We start from the raw sequence: 17,727 nt of genomic DNA on the forward strand, positions 1-17,727 counted from the left end.
GGCCGCGTGGACCCCACTGTTAACGACAACAGCAATCAAAGCCCTTGACCATCTCGGGCGGTGTTGACGACGACGACGACGACGGCTAGGCCCTTCCAATCGTCCATGCCCTTTCCACAGCCACCTTGACTCCGTTGGGTTCGCATCTCGCCAACGCTCCGAACGGGATAAAGGCGATGTACTTGACCCTGGTGCTCACGTCCCTCTCCTCTGTCGTCAATTTCAGCTGTCCCATTTTCTCGTGCCATCGCGGGTCGATCAACGGTTTTCCAGTCTTGTCCACCTTTGGTTCCCACTCGGGAGGATCCTCATCGTCTTCCTCATCGATGCTTTTCGATGCAATTTCGATCCGCAATGGCACTGGCGATTTCCTGATTGCCAGTTTCAGATCCACAGCCTGCTCGCAAAGCTGCTCGATAATCTTTTCAACCATTTTCTTGTTCCGCGCAAAGGTGAAGTTCATCAAGGGCTCAAGGTACCCAATCAATGTTTGGGCCGCGCTCTTAGCTTCAACCGTCAAGATCCCGTTTCGAAGTTGCTTGAAGAGATTGATGTTGACCGCTCGCCATTTTGCTTCGCCTTTGTGTCCCACTGTCGTATCTCATTAGCGTCCCATACCCTCAAAAGTCAAGATGGATAACATACCTTTCTCATGCCTCATCAAATACCCCTCGATATCCTCCAACTGCCTCTCTACGCGCCTCGTCTCCCCGCGTTCATCCACCTCCCCATCCAGCTCCGCTCCAAACGTCCTATGCCCGGGCCTCAAAATCCTCGAATACAACACCTGAAACACAGCCGCCATAACCAAAAACCTCCTCACCTCCACCGACGCGTTCCCAAACAGCTGCTGATCCGGCACCCACGGCAACCGCATAACATCCACCTCCATCACCTTCGCCTTCTTTGTTTCCAATTGTATTGCAGAACTGCTCACAAACTCCCACACCTTCGCTCTGACCTCTATGAACATTCTCCTCACCCTCTCCACAGCCATCTCCTCCCCTTTTTTCTCTCCCTCCAGCCCCTCTTCCCCCTTTTTTTCTCCAACCGCATCATCACCGAATACATCCCCCCAATACCCCCCCTCCCGTTCTCTCACCAACCGTTCAATCTCCCTCTCCCGTTCTTTACACACCCTCTTCGCCTTCCTCACTTGTTCCTCCAACTTTTCGAAATCCAACTGATACGCAATCCGTATCCGCTCCCTCATCCTCTCCAGTGCCTCCGCCGCATTCAGCTGCACCATCTCCTCGACCTTATTCAAATGCGGCACCAGCCGTCTTTTCAACGTCCTTGCCACTGCCTCGTCAATAGTGTGGTACAGCGCCGGTTCGGAGAGTGGTCGCTTGTTCTTATTGTTGTTCTTCGGGGGGAGCCGAGCAAGTTCGGCTTTGGAAGAGCACGGACTGCCGTCGAGCATGATGATGTCTGATGACGCGTTGCTACCGTCTGAGGAGGCCGAGGTGTTTCTTAAGCCGGAGTCTGGATTGTGATTAGTGTCGTCGTCATCATCGTCAGAGGACGAGGAAGGGTGGAGGACGGTGCCGTCGACAAAGTCCCCTGGTGTTGTGCGCCAGTGCGCCGGCTCCTTGTTCCATTTTACCCTCTTGGTTGGGCGTGGGGTGATTTTCGTGGTGGAGGGCATTGGGATGTAGGGGAATCGGATGAGTTTGCGACTTTGGGTCAGGGGCATGCAAAAGAGAGGGACGCGCGGGGGTTCGAACTCGTTGTAATCAGTCGCGTTGGGGGATGGGTACCGGCGTTTGGCACCGCGGTTGGCGGTTGGGTTGAGCATTGAATAGCTTGGTCAGAGACGGTGATGTTGAGATTGAAGCTCATGTGATGTACCGAGTTTCGGCGAATAACAAAATCTTTTCGGATGCGATGCAGGATGACACTGTTCTTGACCGAGCCTGGGAGAGGTTCCAGTTCCTCGTGGCAGGTAAGTAGTATGTGCACACGTGTGAAGAAAGCGAAGTCAACGAACAAGGAAATAGTGCAAAGTTCGGCTTATATAGATGGATCCCGTTTCAGATCTGGGCTTTGTTCCCTTTGTTGTGATGTATGCCTCAGACTTGCCCTTCAGGGGCATCAAAGATGCACAGACGGTTTAGGAAAGGGTTGACTTTCCAGGTGCCGCTGTTAGCATTCCATTGTCTAGCTGGACGGCAGAGGCTGAGATTTGCGATGCGATTCCGCAGTGCGACTGGCGGTCTGCCTGATACCCTAAATATCATCGTCACTGTCATATGCAGTATGTGGAAAACAGACTCAATCTCGCTCTACGTCAACTATGGTGTGGAGGTTGTGGACCTTTGAGCAATAAGGACCTGTTGTTCCACCTACGTCCCTCTCATCATCCTCCTGGTAGCACCATGAGTTGATGTCCCTGCAAGAGGCCATGCCTTGGAGCCAAGTATCCACCTTGAAGGTATTGTTGAGTTCCACTCGCTTGCCACTGTTTACATCCCGGGCTCAAGCGCTAGCCTTGGATGATTGTCAACATCTTTTACGGAATCAGAAGGAGGTTTCGGAAGTTATACCTCTGCATTCTGCGGCTGCTTTTTCTCGTCTTTCTGCGCTTTGGTCTTGCGCTTGCCTGCACCACCCATTGGGCTAGGCATCTTTTGAGCTCCAGACGCGAAGCCGGTGTCGGAAGTTGAGGAGACAAACAGCGAGTCTACTCCTCCGTCAGTATCGAAGAACATGATCATGGGATGATCGGACTTACTACCGGTAAACTTCATCCCGGTAAAGCGCTTGCATGTGTCCATACCCTTCTGGAGCACCGTAAGCTGCTTGTTGAGCTGTTCTCGTTCAATACGGCTATCCTCGGATTCTCCGGCGATGATGGCAATCTGCTTGGAGTCCATTCCGAAGATTGAGACGGGAGACAGAATACTCTCAAGAGGGTCAATCAGCTTATCTTCGATCACCTGGGCTGCCACATCGTCGATGAAACGCTTCATTGCTACCTGGAACTCAGTGTAAGTGGATGTTGACATATGCACTGGACAAATGGCATAGTCATAGCTCATACCGTATAGTAGGCGTTGAGGCAACTCAAGGCTTCTTGAGCCGCAAAACGTTCCGGATTCTGTTCAGTGCGTGCTAGTGCATCCACTAGTTCCTTGATGTTGGTTCCACTGTGACCCGAGTAAGTTTTTCCACAGTTGGAACAATACCCATTTGTCTGGTGATGAATGTCTGTTTCCGTGCATTGGGCGCTGAAGAATGAGCGTACTGCCTTTTCCAGCCTCTTCTTCGACTGCTCCTCTCGGGCAGTATGGAGCGCATCTGTGAAGGACTGGTTGTATGTGATAGGATGGCCACTCTGGTGCGGTGTCAGAAGCTCACTGGCCTTCTCCATCATATCAGTAAGAATTCCATCCATAAACGGTCCAAAGATTTCCTTCTTCAAGGACTTCAAGGTCGAAGCGTCCGCGATATGGGCAATGATGAGATCAAGAAATTGATTAGCAGCCTCCCAAGCTCTTTGGACATGTTGACGAGCCAAATCACCCCATGGCCGAGCTTGCTCCAGGAAAAGATCCGAAACAATCATAGGGTTGAAGGTACCCGGCAGCTCCCGACCTTTGGTACGCTTCAAGAGATACTCAATATGCTCGATGAACTTCTCTTCAGAAATCAAGACCATCTTGTTACCAACAACGCGGGAATGGTATGTCTCAATTGCATAGTGATGACCACGGGACGCAATCTCGTCGGCGAACCTCTCATTGAGGGTTTGTACCACGGCTCGGATTCGCTGTCTATAACCAGTATCGGTCTTGGCGTCCTTGAAGAAGTCGTGGTTGTAAGTGCCATCCACAGCAGCCTTCACAAGTGACTGGAAAGACTGGCTAAGCGTGTACAGGTAGAGACGCTGTTCAGCCTCCTTCGCCCTAGGATCACCGAGCTTCTGAATCTGAGAATTGCATGCCTCAAACTTGGCCTCAATCTCCTCCATCACATTGGGAAGCTCAGAGGCAATTTGTTTGAGTAAAACCTTGCTCAGTCTCTCACGGAGTTTGTCGATGCCAAGATGGGCGAGCGGGAGCTCAGTCCAGGCGCCCTGAGTGAAGAACTGTTGCTCCATGGTGTCACGGTCGACAACGTTCTTGGCTTCCTTATCGGAATCCTTGTTTCGGAGTACATGCCACCCAAGACGAAATTCGACTTCCTGATTCTTGGCAAGATCGACGTACTGCTTCTCACTCTCGGACCCAGGATGTAAAGCATCAGGCTTGGTGATAATACCGAGAGTGCGATGACCGGGGGGGTCGGCCGCGCGAGCCAGCTTCAACACCACCTGGTTTGCGAAGTCGTTTTTTGCCGAGACGACTGCTAAGATGATACTCCTGGGTTCGTTCATGTAAGACCGGACGACCTTTTGGATCAGTTGGACATCCGCGGCAGTTTGGTTTTTCGTTTCCGAATGGATGAGACCGGGAAGATCAACAATAGTAAGATGTGGACGATCAGGACCAGTGATCTCAACACGAAGGCGATGGTTGGAAAACGCCTTGCCTTGAGTCGTCGAGATTCCCATGTAGTTCTTGGCCTTCTCGATAATATCCGGCAGGTGGTCGAAGGAGGTCATCTTCTCCTTGAAGGCAGACAGGGCCTTTTGCTCAGTCGCGTTGGCGTCTTCATGAGGTACAATGGAAACATGAGCGCTTATGTCGAGGGTGCGGCGCAAAACGACTTCCGTGGGAAAGCGAGTGCACAAGTTCGCCTTGATAGGAAAAGCGACGCCAGAGATGGCCTCCAGGACAGAGCTTTTGCCGGATGACTGATCACCGCAGACAATGATTTGCGGCAATGAGACATAGTTGTTGATGCCCTCCAGACGGAGACGATCGATGGCATCCAAAAGTTCTTGCTGATCCTTGGAGCACAACTTGCTCAAGGCACCACTCTGGAAGGTTACCATCTCTTCGGCCAGACTGTGATCGTAGGGAGAGGCAGGGGAGACTGAAACGACGGTAATTATTTCAAGAGTGCTGTTCGGTGTTGGGACTGAGAGGGTAAGACTGTGAAGGGTGTTAAGAGGGTTGATGGTGCGGTGTCCTTGTGCTTCATCGTCTGAACCCGTCTGGACGGAGCAACTCTTAAGTAGAAGACTTCCAGAGAAACCATGCTCTGTTGGCAGCCCATTAAAATCAATCCTCAAACGACGGACGGAGAGACACCGCGGAAGTGTTAGCAACCGATGCAAGTAGCTGGATCCAGTTACTGCTTGCAGGAGACGTGCTCATCCGAGTGACTGTCAGGCTTTGATGCTTTCAGACCAAACTTCGTTGGTCCTCCTGAAGCCCCAATGTCCTCTCGCGCCTGCTCCGACGGTCACTACAAACACTTATCAGCGGATCAAACGGACTTTGAAGCCAGCAAGGCCGCAAAGAAGACAATTGGCGCATTAGTACCCTTGTAAATGTTAGGGGACGGATGGAATGAGACATGGCATATTGGGCCTCCGGCGTTGAGGATAAGTATTATCCCGTACTGGAGTGGCATCGAATTCGGAGCTAAACGTTTCCTTAGGTATGAAAGAGAGAGCAGATGCACAGCTGTGTACCAAAAGGACAACAAGGCACACCAGCACTGGAAAATGTCATAAACGCGTCTCATAGTCCTCCTAAGTCGCAACAAATGTCAACTCGAAAAGGTCCGCGTGATATACAACCTACGAGACGCTCCTCGGCTTATTGTGTAGCTTGGTACACCCCTATCCATACGACTCTGGACGCAACGACATTGGCCAGGCTCACGTTCCATATTCACTATATGCCTTGTGCCTTTGTGGCTTGCAATTTCGGGCCTCTTACATCCAAGTGGGGACAGTCGACATTAACCAAACACCCCTCCCGCACAGAAAAGTTGAGATGGCCAAAATTGTCCTCTTTGAACGATGGAAGGCGGTCCAGCCCTAACTGAAAAGACTTTGGGGCTCTTGTTCGCGATTAGTCCTCTCCGGGTTCTCATCGGATCAGGCTGATGTAGGTCGGCTGGGGAAACTCGGTCGCAGCTCTGCGACGACGGTGTTGAGTGCAAGGTCTCTGTACAGATAATCGAGCCTGGTGTCAGTGTAGGCCGGAGATACTCCCTAGCAAGGATTCAGAGTGCGGATAATGTGGGCCTAGATATCGTCCAAATTCCCGAATTCTGTTTTGCGGGAGGCACTGTCGAGCCAGGCAATCATCTGATCGCTTCGAACCGAAAGTCATCAGCGCACTTGAGCAGTCTCAAACTCCAGACCTCACTTGATGAACGGGATGCCAATGCTGTGGGCCCTTGGGCCTTCAAAATCGAGCCTAAAGCCAACAGATAACCGGATAAGGAGGTGTCTTACTTGGAAATCTACCGATTCCGGGGAAAACTCCAAATGCTACCGGGAGTTGCTTGATCGCGACTTGAGAGTTCAGGGGATGGGTAGCATATTCTTTTGGACGCCGCAGCCGGAGCCTTTTGCCAGTGACTTGAGCTATAACGGGTGAGTTATGGGCTGTCGCCGTCGGGAATTTCGGTTGAGGTTAGAGCCACGAGGGATCGCGGGATGACATGGGTAAGGGATGGTGTTGCTTGGTACCAGTAGCTCGAATGCTACGCTGCTCCCGCTGTGCGGGCAGAATGCTACGGTATACAACCAACCCTGATTTGGTTGTTAGCGCGGGACTTCTAAACGCACTCTTCGCAACTCTGTCGCAGGAACCGCGCTAACAACCAAACTAGGGTTGATGTTACGTCATCCTGGCTTGTTGCAATCTTCCACCCAACCCTTGGAAAAACCTGGGTTGAGCTTCGGTACTGTGTCATCGGTTGATGTTTGTGTATCGCAGTACGATCGAGCCATGGGCATCTGGCATCTCCAAGGTGAAATCTGAAGGTAAGATTGTAGCGCGTGGAGAGTATGGGTCGGATCGAATGTTCTCTTGTGGACGGGCAAGGCTCATCGAACGGACGACTGACCATTGCGCGGTCGACGTTTCGAAAAGATCAATGGTGTTTGAATGGCCAATGTTGGATTGGCCGGTTGAGGGTTCTCGATATCAAGCGCAGTAGGATCGGTTGAACAAGTGGGAGGAGGATAACCAAAACGAAAGGATTAGTCGAATGCTGCCCAGTCTCGAGTCTTGAACGGGCAGAGAGCGACTGAGCAACTGGACCAAGTTCGATTTATGCCGCAGCTCACCGACCAGTCAAAAACATTTCAAGTTGTCGTGTGCCTGGAAACTGATGCGACGACCATTGCGCCTGCCTTTTCAAAGATTGGTTGCAACGAAATTGCGATTCCTGAATTGTGAATCGCAATTGCTCGTTCGGATATCACGGGCGCAAGTGGCCGCAACTGCCAGGACATCCTAACTTGGGACGCATACGCGCGTCCCCGGATGAGGAGGGAGGCATCCCGGCCGTCCATGTCAGCGGGGGGTTCTTGGCCCTGGCTGCTATTCTCCACTCCTTCCACTATTCTCGTGACTCCTAGCCAATGATTGGCCGATCGAGAAATCTCCAGACCCAGTATCACGTCCGCCAAGACCAGCAAGCACATGCGAGCAAAAAGAAACATCAGACGGCAACAGCGGTGGACATTGCTCGACATTTCTAATATTGGCAGTTGCAATTGACGAGATGTTGGGCGTGGGACAAGAAATCAATCAGCTTTTGGGAAGTGAAAATCCATCAAGTTGAATACTTAGTCTCCTTAGTTGTTGGCGGTAACTCGACCACTGAGAAACATCCAATCGTGTTTCTATCCCTCGGCTTGCGCTAATATTGTACCTACACGTGTATAGGCCGCTAGTACCTTGCAGTTGCAGATTCATGTGCCCGCCTCGTCCCTAGTCTGTCTGTCGTGTTCGTCTGAGACAAGACATCACTACTCTCCATTCCTCGTCAAGATGCCAATGTCAACAAGCCAGCCGGAAGCGAACAAGAGTGTGACTTGATGGTCATGGACATGTTGTCTCTGGGGCGGATGGACATATCCTTTTTTTACCGCGATTTTACGGGTTCAATGGCCAACTCGGATCACCCTCACGAACAGAGCAGACAAAGGCAGGATGCTAGATCTACTGTGTTAGTCGTTCAAGCACCTCAAGAATAGCCAAGTCCAAGAAACCCCGACTATTACCAAGATGCTGCTTGTCCAAGACTTGCCGAGATCCGACAGTTGGATGATGGAAATACCTTTGACATGTCGGGTACACACACAACCCGGCCGATCGACATCCACCGCTCCACCTTTCGTCATGTCCACCCTTTTGCCAATCCTCTTGGCCTCCTGAATCTAACCAATTCCTGAGCCACGCCGCCTTCTGCTTGACTTCTCTCACTTCTTTCTTCCCCAGAATCGTTCGCTTCCACCCACTGGAAGCCGGATTCTCCATTCTTGGCAGCCTTTCCAGGACCATCCTGCTGGCGCTATCAGGCCATATTGGAAGTAGTCCGATTGTCCAGTTCACTTCTCATGTCCATTCCCGTTGATTCCTGTCGGTTCCCGCTTGTTTCTCCCTTCATCCCTTCCGCTGCCTCCTTCTCCCCGTCAACTCCGCCTGTCTCAACACTAGGAGAGACACTTGCACAAGGCAATGGCCCATCAGTTACCCTCAACTCTGGACCTGGGGAACGACGTTAGTCTCGACGTCTCCACCGCACCAACGACCCCAGGAAGCAGCTTGTCCTTCAGTCCCGTCCTCCAGGCTGCGGATGAACAACCGGGGATCCCCGCCATGAAGCCCCAGAGCACCTCCAGATCGTTGTCGTCCACGCTGTTCGACACCACGGCCAGAACACCGCCAGTGCGCAACATCTGCTGTGTTGGCGCTGGCTATGTTGGTGAGTCTTGCCAACCTGTGGGGATCACAGTCGAGCGTTTGTAGACTAACAGATCTCCAGGTGGCCCTACTGCGGCTGTTATTGCCTTCAATAACCCCCATATCCGAGTGACGGTTGTCGACAAGGACGAGAAGCGCATTCGACGATGGAACTCTGTACATCCCCCCATCTACGAGCCTGGCTTGAACCATATTCTGCGCATTGCCCGTGACGGATCCAAGGAATGCACTATCGAGACTAGGTTCCTCTCCACGACCAACACAACATCTTCGAACACGCCAGATGTCTCGGATACGTCCACTCCGGCCTCAGAATGCGGCAGCCAATGCGAAGACAATGTTTCGAAGCCTATTCCTGCCCGCCAGCCAAATCTCTTCTTCACAGCCGATGTAGCCAAGTCTATCAGCGAAGCCGATATCGTTCTGATTGCTGTCAATACGCCAACCAAGAGCCGTGGTGCCGGTGCAGGTTCTGCCACGGACATGACTGCTTTCGAGGCTGTCACCAATGTGGTTGCGCAGCATGCCCGGCCGGGCGCCATCATTGTAGAAAAGTCTACAGTCCCCTGTCGGACGGCGCAGTTTGTACAAGACACTGTAAGGAGAACCGATTTGGTTATGTAAAAGGGTTGGCTCGCTAACTGTGCCTCAGCTTGCACTCCATAGGCCCGGTATTCACTTCGAGGTTCTCAGCAACCCCGAATTTTTGGCTGCCGGAACTGCTATCAAGGATCTTCTCAACGCAGATCGTATTTTGATCGGCTCCAGTGCAACACCATCTGGTCAGCGCGCAGCCGCCGCTTTAGCATCTGTCTACTCCGCTTGGATCCCGAGGTCACGGATCATCACTACCAATGTGTTCAGCTCTGAGCTTGCCAAGCTTGTCGCGAACTCCATGCTCGCCCAGCGCATCAGCAGTATCAATTCAATTGCGGCCGTGTGCGAGGTGACTGGCGCCGATGTCAGTGAGGTTGCGGGTGCGATTGGTGCCGACCCCCGTATCGGCAGCAAGTTCCTCAAGGCCGGTATCGGTTTTGGTGGCAGCTGCTTCAAGAAGGATGTGCTCAGTCTGGCTTACTTGGCCGAGAGCCTCCAACTACCCGAGGTAGCAGACTACTGGCGAAATGTTATCACCATGAACGAGTTCGCCAGGAACAGGTTCGCTTCGCGTGTCGTGAGGTGTCTCAACAATACCCTCATTGGCAAGAAACTCACCATGCTTGGCTACGCCTTCAAGAAGGATACCAACGATACCCGCGAGTCGCCAGCAGTGGAGATTATCCGAACCTTGGTGGAGGAAGGGCCACGGGAAATTGCCGTTTACGACCCTTGCTGCAACCCAGCGCAGATGGCCGAGGATATCGGTCGCTATGTCGGCGCCGAGGTACTACAGAGAAACGGAGGCCCTGTCATTGTCTATGCAGACGCTTACGAAGCTTGTCACTCCTCCGATGCGCTACTAATTACCACCGAGTTCGATGAGTTCAAGAACACCGGTGAGCCGGTATCAGCGTCTGCTGAGGTCCTGGCCCCCAAGGCTGCGCCTGTCAAGGCCGTTGTCCCTGACCCACGACCGTTCAAGGGTGAGGAGCCAACCGAGACTGAGCTCCTTGCTCTTCATACCTTCCTGCTGCAGTCAACAGATGCGGAGGATAAGGAAGATCCATTGCATCGCTTCAACTCCGTGCCAGACTGCGCTGAGGACTGTCCAGACTGTTTCATCGAGAAGGAAACGGGGACCAGTGGTTACGGAGCGGGACAAGAGCACGTCTTCAAGGGCAGGCTCGACTGGAGGAAGGTTCACTACCACATGCACAAACCTCACTGGGTGTTTGATGGTAGGGGAGTGTTGGAGGTGGCGGGCATGGAGAAGTTGGGCTTCCGCGTGGAGAGTGTTGGTCGTCAGGGGAGGGTCTGATGGGCTTTTTACCCTTACCCCCACTAAAATGTGTCAAACAAATTGTAATCGAATATCTGGCCAGGAACGGCAGCTATAATGGATAATGTTTGGATAGCTAGAGCTGGCATATACATTTTGAGACAACGGAGGCACTCACTGTTTGAATGCCACCAGTGTTGACAAGTGTAGTATCGCCTATCACATATCTCAGTTAAATATACAATACTCATAACTCTTTCATTCTGGTTTGATCTCTCGCTTCCATACCCACTTCAAACTACTCGGGCGTTTTCTTAGACTACTACTACTGCGCACCTCGCGACGCGGATAACCGGTAGCCACCGATGAAGCTATTCACAGACACCACTACGTAGAATGACACACATCGCCATTACTTTCCCGAGCGTTGTCAGGAGCCAGGCAAGTCGGCTAGGTATGCCGATGCAAGGCTTCATGCACCCTCATACACCGCATCTTGCCAAAGTTGATACCTACCATAGAGCTGGCAGAAACCCATGGCGGCAGGCATGCCAAGGGACGATGCTGACGGCCAAGTTCAGCACTACCACAAAACCGTTCAAGACACAATTGCATATGACATGCTTGGCTTACGTGGGTTATTTGTGGTGATTCGTTGTTGTATTAGCAATCAGTTGACTAAGGTATACGAGCGTAAGGTCAAGGAACTCGCATAAAGAAGTGCAGCTACTGGATTGGAGTCTATATGTGGGAGAATGGCTTCAGGGGGTCTTGTTATTACCTAGGTAGCTAAGTGATGTCGAAAGACGGGGCCTTGAATTCACCGCTTTCCAGATCACCTCTTCCTGACTGAACCTTCTCAACCTTTCATACCTTACATATGTAGCATCCACATCCCGCTTCGTCTGCATTTGATCCCTTCCCCCCCCCCCTTTCTGGGGTACATATGTACCTCCTGTCCTCCACCTCCCGTGGGATTTCGTACCTGTACCTAGGTATGTACCCCGTTCAGAGCTGTGGGAGTTGGCTTGTACATATGTGCGCGCAAGACATTCTAGGAAAAGGAGCCTACGGAGTGTTTCCAACTATCAACGGTTGCGAACCTATCGAAACGAAGGACTGCGTGACTTATGGTAGACCATCAATGCTAGCTATCGATGTGCATGCGGATGAATTATCACGAGTCTGCCATTAGAGTTCTATCGGCGAGCTCGGTTTCCGTCCCCGTCCCCGTCCCCGTCCCCGAAATCTTGGCTTGAGACACGACACTCGACTTACACCTCTCGAGAGACATGGACGTAAACGATGAACCAGGATGTCCATGCAATCCACGATATCGAGACATGCGAGCCCGGGGAGGGCGTAAACTTCAATCTACCTACCTGAGACAGCCACTCGGCTTCCTTTGTGCTGCTCTGTTCAGCCTCAAATTTGCGCACGCGCGCCTGCGGAAGGATGTCTGTGTCGCTATACGCTGGGTTTCACCGCCGTCCTGTTTTACGGCCCACGAGTCGGGTGATCATGCGCATGCTAGATTTGGTGGCGATGGGTCGTAGATGAACAGGTGGGATTCCGTGGAAAAGGGAACTCAGAACGCCTCTAACGTCACTCTTAGGTGGTGTGACAGACATCCCGTCCTGGCTCTCAGAGACTGCCTCGCTGAAGTGGAAGTTTCCATTTCAGCTCATCGACATCTCCATCTCTTTTTACATTTACAACCCAAACAACACTTGCAAGTTCATATTCTTCTTGATCTTGAACGGGCGGACCAGAGTTCACTGCTCCCCGGCCCCTTCCGCGTCAGTCCAGGTTCCCTTCCGGTCACCACCATCGCTGAATGCAAGTGGTCGTCAATGCCATGCAAGCCACACCAATGAGGCACTTAGACAAGAACCGGAATAGCTCGCGCTCGACAAAAGAATGTCTGTGAGCTGTGATTGGTGACCGCTTTCAAAAGCTGCAGAACACGATCTGCGGTGTCCGATGCGTACTTAAGGTAGGTGGTACCTACCTACATAACAGCCTCAACTCGACACAACCATACATACCATAACGACCTCTCCGACTCTTCAACTCACCAGTGCCGTGATGTGCGATAGAAATACGCGAAAATGGCATAAGATATCCCCCTTTGAGCGCCGGACAGAGGGCAGGCAGATCTGTGCAGGCAGCTGGCAGGACAAGGACGGGTTGTATGTACTCAAACAGACTCGGGGGTTGAGTTTCGTCTGACTAGGAAATCAAGCGTAGTCTATAAGCATACTGAAAGAAGAATAATGCTCCGGGGTGGCATCATGTACTCCCCCTATTAAACTCCCTTTTGCGGGCATTGATGCACATATCCGGACATACACATGTCCTCCATGGCATTTGCATGCTTAAAGGCACGCGGCATAGTTGTGGCAGATCTTTGTCATCTTCCTGGCGCTCAAAGAGGGATAAGGTACCTGTCCAGCATCGTCACTATCTCAAGTGGGAGTATTGGAACGAAAAGGGCAATGTCTTCGTTGTGGCGTGGGCCGTGACTGAACACGCGAACTGTTGAAGGAGTCAATGCCTTAGTTTGTCTTGACAGATCCAAAAAGACGGAGCTTCAAGTGTTCAACTTTCACTATGTGCCTCTAGATGTTGTTTTGTGGAAGGAGGTTGGTTGTTGATGATTTCGCTTGAGATCTCTCCGAGAGAGTCCCAGAAAGACGATCACTTCGCCTCTATGCTCTCACCTCCCGCATCTGGTTCGGGAAAACGGGGGACCAAACTTGGCGATCACGTTTCCCCGTCTAGACATGGCTCCTGCCTGCTGAAAACAACTCTCGGTGCATTACCGCCGTGTCCAGGCTCCATCCAAAAAGCAAGATGAAGGGCCTGCCACAGCCTGGAACTGCACGACTGTCGGGTAAGGGGAGCATGGCTACACCGATGTTGTATCCTGTGCCAACTTAATGACAGCCAGTCATCGCTGTGTGGTTGTGGCGTGGCTGACCATGGACTTCCAATCTCCTCCTCTGGCGTAAGTCACCATAGTATAAGTATATGGCCTCCTCGCGGCTCGAGCTGGCTGGAGTCACTCTTTCATCACTCTCTCTTGTTTCTCCAGGTTCTGCAGCAACCGAGCGAAGAACGACACTATGTTTTTCCATCATCTCCTAGGCCTAGCCTTGGCCGCCGCCCCTCGCGCCTCAGCCGTCGAGCTGACCGGCTATGAATACATCGTCGTTGGCTCCGGCGCGGGTGGCGGTCCCCTCGCCGCCCGGCTGGCCATGGCCGGCCACAAGACCCTCCTGATTGAAGCCGGCAACGACCAGGGCAACAACGTCAACGTCACAGTCCCGGCCTACAGCACCCGGGCTACCGAGGACGAGAAGTTGTCCTGGGCCTTTTACGTTCGCCACTACCCCGACGATGAGCAACAGGCCCGTGACTGGAAGACCAGCTACCGGCTACCGAACGGCACCATCTACACCGGCCTGTCCCCGCCCGAGGGCGCCGAGATGCTCGGAACATTCTACCCCCGCGCCGGCACCCTCGGTGGTTGCACCGCCCACAATGCCCTCCTTGCCGTCTACCCCTTCCAGTCCGACTTCCAGTACATCGCCGACTTGACCGGTGACGAAGGCTGGTTGCCGGACAACATGCGCCAGCACTTCATCGCCTTGGAGGACAAAAACTACCCTCAAGGTGGTTACTACGGCCACGGCCAGGACGGCTGGCTCTCCATCGAGATTCCCACCTTAACCACCCCGGACCCTGAACTTTTGTCTGTAGTCGTCGGCGGCGCTTACGCCCTTGGCAACGCCACCCAATCGCCCATCAACCTCACCACCCTCGCAACCAATGATCTCAACGCCGACACCATTGCCCGCGACTATGATCCGAGCTACTACGAAGTTCCCATTAGCACTAGGAACGGCACCCGCAACGGCAGTCGTGACTTTGTCGTCGCCGTGCGCGACGCCCTTAACCCCGACGGCAGCAAGAAGTACCCGCTCGACGTGCGCTTGAACTGTTTCGTCACCAAGATCACGTTTGATGATACCGATTGCGATGAGACAGGGGAACCAGTAGCCACAGGCGTCGAATTCCTCGATGGCGAATACCTCTACCGCGCTTCTCCCCTCTCTTCTTCTTCTTCTTCTTCTTCTTCTTCCAAGCACGCGAAGCATGGAGGTAAGCACCCCAACGGTACACCCGGCTCCGCCAAGGCCTCGCGCGAAGTAATTATCTCGGGTGGCACCTACAACTCGCCTCAGATCCTCAAACTCTCGGGCATCGGTCCGCAGGACGAGTTATCCAAGTTCGGCATTCCCGTCGTTGTCGACTTGCCGGGAGTAGGCGGCAACTTGCAAGACCACTACGAGATCAGCGTCAACGTCAAGGTGCCCCAGGACTGGACCGTGCTCGAGAATTGCACGTTCCTGCTGTTCGACAATACGACCGATCCGTGCTTGGATCGGTGGGAGAACCCTGTCATGGGAGACCGCGGCACTTATGCCTCCAACGGCGTACCAGTTGTAATGCTGTACAAGTCTAGCGCGGCGGAGGGCGATGACTGGGATTTGTTTACTTTTGGCGGGCCTCTCAACTTTGCTGGTTATTACCCCGGTTACTCGGTGGACTTGGTTGCCGAGCATAACTGGTGGACGTGGGCTATCTTGAAGGCGCACCCGCGCAACAGGGCTGGTACTGTGACGCTTCGCTCTAACGATCCGTTGGACACTCCCGAGATTAACTTCAACTACTTTGAGTATGGATCGGGCGACTACCAGGCCGATTTGACGGCGATGCGCGAAGGTATTTCTCTTGCGCGCGACGCACTAAGGAGGTCGGGCGTGAGCACGCAGGAGGTTAGGCCTGGGGCGGATACGCAGAGCGATGAGGACCTTGATCAGTATATTATAGATGACGCGTGGGGTCATCATGCGAGTTCGACGTGCCCGATTGGGCCCGATGGGGATCCGATGGCGGTGTTGGATAGTAAGTTTAGAGTCAGGGGGGTCAAGGGACTGAGGGTCGTGGATGCGAGTGTGTATCCGAGGCTTCCGGGCACATTTACGCAGCTTAGTACGTACATGGCGGCGGAGAAGGCGGCGTGTGATATATTGGAAGGGTTGGAAGATGAAGAAGTAGATGATGGTTACTGGAGAGTTTAGCATGTGTTTCATCGAGATCTGGGAACAGGGTCAAGACAAGCACATGGCAGACAACGGGAATGTCCCAAATAGAGTCCAAATAGGATCGTACTATTCCGTGTCTATTAATTACCTTCCAGAAGTCGGCACGGTCTAAGCCGTCGTGATTCGTGAAGTTCTCATGAAGGCCGTTGAAAAGACTCTGGAAGGTGAGAACGAAACAGAGAGACCAATGCGGGGGATTGCGACTCGTCATGGACGGAGACTAATTGTGACCGCGCTGAATCAAAGGGCAGTGGCTCGCTTGCTACGCTGATATAAGCAACGGGGAGCGAAAGCGATCAACTAACTACGGCTTCAAGGGCCATGAAGATGTAGAATCCGTCTGATCACGATTTCTTTCGAAAGACAGATCTTTGTCGACGGATCTCGTAACAATAACGTGTCTGGAGTACTACTCATAAGAATCCTGGTTAGCCTCATTCCTCGTTCAGTCTTCTTCGTTTTCCCCTAGAACTTGGACTTACATGCGCCCCATCAAAGGGCACCGCCGTCTCCGTCTCAAGTAGCACAGCATTGCTACCTCTAGGCTTCGACGGTCCTCTCCTCGAGAACATGGAGTTTGTGCGTTCCCTTAGCAACACCGGAGGTCCAATCGGGCCAAACTCAATATCGTTTGCGGACGCGGACGTAGCGCTGGCGAATCCGAGCTTGCGGCCAATTTTGATGATCAGCGGGCGCAGCGTAGCGAGACTACCTGCCGTGATGGCCAGACCTTGTTCCACGCTGGACCAGATAGCTACGTTGGCCGTTAAAAAAAGAAAGTTGGAGTTTTGGTAGTCGGTTAGTTCGTCGAGGTATGTCATGCGGGCTATAACTGCGCAACTTGCGCTATATCGCCCTAAAAGTTAGCTGTTGCTGACTTGGATCCGAGGGTAGGATGAATGAAATACGTACAGACATCCCATGCCCATCAGTATCATGAGGGCAATCCTCGTCTTGAGCTTCATCTGGAGATGATAAATGATCCAAGCTGGGAGCAGCGCGTAGACGAGATCGGTGATGATGTTGAAGACGCTGCACGTGTATCCCACGGCCAGAATGGCCCAGGCTCTCACGCATTTTCCACCTGGTGGTGATTGATCCCAGAAGTAATAGATCGGTTTGCACTGGAATATCGTAAAAATAATAAAGGCTATGCTGTTGGAGACTGTGATTATTACGGCGCCGTGAATGATGCGTCTGTGTATCTTGTTGATGGTCGTAAGGCGTAGCAGGAACCAACTGACGGATAGCTTGGCGAACAGGATGGTGACGGTGTAGGCATGGTAGCACGCCCACCAGAACTGAGAACGCCATCAGGTTAGCTAGGAACTCGGTCGGCCTTGGCCCTTGGGTGTAATAAGAGTCAGGGGAGATGTGCGGCACACACCTTTTTGGCTTCTACAGTTGAGTCATTGTCACGATGACCAGTCCCGTGGTGGATGCCGGTGATAGCAAAGGCAACGTATACCGTGAAGCAGACCATGGACATGAACATGAGGATATCGTCAAGCCCAAAGCAGTCCCTCCTGACCCGGAGACGCGTGTAGCCACGAAGGGCGACGGCGGTGAACGCGAGAGCCCACGAGCCGAAGTTGACACCCAAAAGGTCTCTGGCGCTGTATCCCTTGTCTTGTAGGTCCATTGTGAGTGGGCGAGATGGTCGAGGTAGAGTTCAACCTGGTTCGGGAAGAGAACCGGGTGAGGATTGGGGGGGAGAGAGGGGTGTTGTTGACATTGCGGGAAGCTGTATCGTCCCAACTACATTGTGGTAGTGGAAACACTGACGATGTTGCTTGCTTCGTAAGGGCGAACAAATCGGCATCTCGTCCGG

General features: G+C 52.7%; 5 protein-coding genes across 5 annotated transcripts; 2 read left to right on the top strand and 3 right to left on the bottom strand.

Moving 5' to 3' along the window:
• Nucleotides 1-85: 85 nt before the first annotated feature.
• B0T23DRAFT_436952 (uncharacterized protein) lies at nt 86-1,798 on the bottom strand (the record flags this gene model as incomplete). Its single annotated transcript, XM_062840598.1, has 2 exons — nt 86-591; nt 646-1,798. The coding sequence occupies 2 exons, from the start codon at nt 1,796-1,798 to the stop codon at nt 86-88; spliced, it is 1,659 nt and encodes a 552-aa protein (XP_062688016.1).
• A 442-nt stretch (nt 1,799-2,240) lies between these two features.
• Nucleotides 2,241-4,939, bottom strand: B0T23DRAFT_436954 (P-loop containing nucleoside triphosphate hydrolase protein; the record flags this gene model as incomplete). Its single annotated transcript, XM_062840599.1, has 3 exons — nt 2,241-2,683; nt 2,735-2,978; nt 3,044-4,939. 3 exons carry the CDS (start codon nt 4,937-4,939, stop codon nt 2,541-2,543), a joined length of 2,283 nt encoding a protein of 760 aa, XP_062688017.1. The 3' UTR covers nt 2,241-2,540.
• A 3,490-nt stretch (nt 4,940-8,429) lies between these two features.
• Nucleotides 8,430-10,773, top strand: B0T23DRAFT_53889 (UDP-glucose 6-dehydrogenase). Its single transcript, XM_062841418.1, has 3 exons — nt 8,430-8,844; nt 8,905-9,440; nt 9,496-10,773. Exons 1-3 carry the CDS (start codon nt 8,598-8,600, stop codon nt 10,759-10,761), a joined length of 2,049 nt encoding a protein of 682 aa, XP_062688018.1. The 5' UTR covers nt 8,430-8,597; the 3' UTR covers nt 10,762-10,773.
• Nucleotides 10,774-13,558: 2,785 nt separating this feature from the next.
• B0T23DRAFT_53929 (uncharacterized protein) lies at nt 13,559-16,132 on the top strand. The gene has a single exon (XM_062841420.1). The coding sequence runs from the start codon at nt 13,851-13,853 to the stop codon at nt 15,870-15,872; it is 2,022 nt and encodes a 673-aa protein (XP_062688019.1). The 5' UTR covers nt 13,559-13,850; the 3' UTR covers nt 15,873-16,132.
• B0T23DRAFT_53912 (uncharacterized protein) lies at nt 16,037-17,647 on the bottom strand. The gene is made up of 4 exons (XM_062841419.1): nt 17,284-17,647; nt 16,809-17,197; nt 16,379-16,742; nt 16,037-16,305 (listed from the first exon to the last, which is right to left on the bottom strand). Exons 1-4 carry the CDS (start codon nt 17,536-17,538, stop codon nt 16,201-16,203), a joined length of 1,113 nt encoding a protein of 370 aa, XP_062688020.1. The 5' UTR covers nt 17,539-17,647; the 3' UTR covers nt 16,037-16,200.
• Between the last annotated feature and the right edge of the window lie 80 nt (nt 17,648-17,727).

This window comes from Neurospora hispaniola (assembly GCF_033458365.1).
Source record: "Neurospora hispaniola strain FGSC 10403 chromosome Unknown B0T23scaffold_12, whole genome shotgun sequence".
NCBI lineage: Eukaryota > Fungi > Ascomycota > Sordariomycetes > Sordariales > Sordariaceae > Neurospora > Neurospora hispaniola.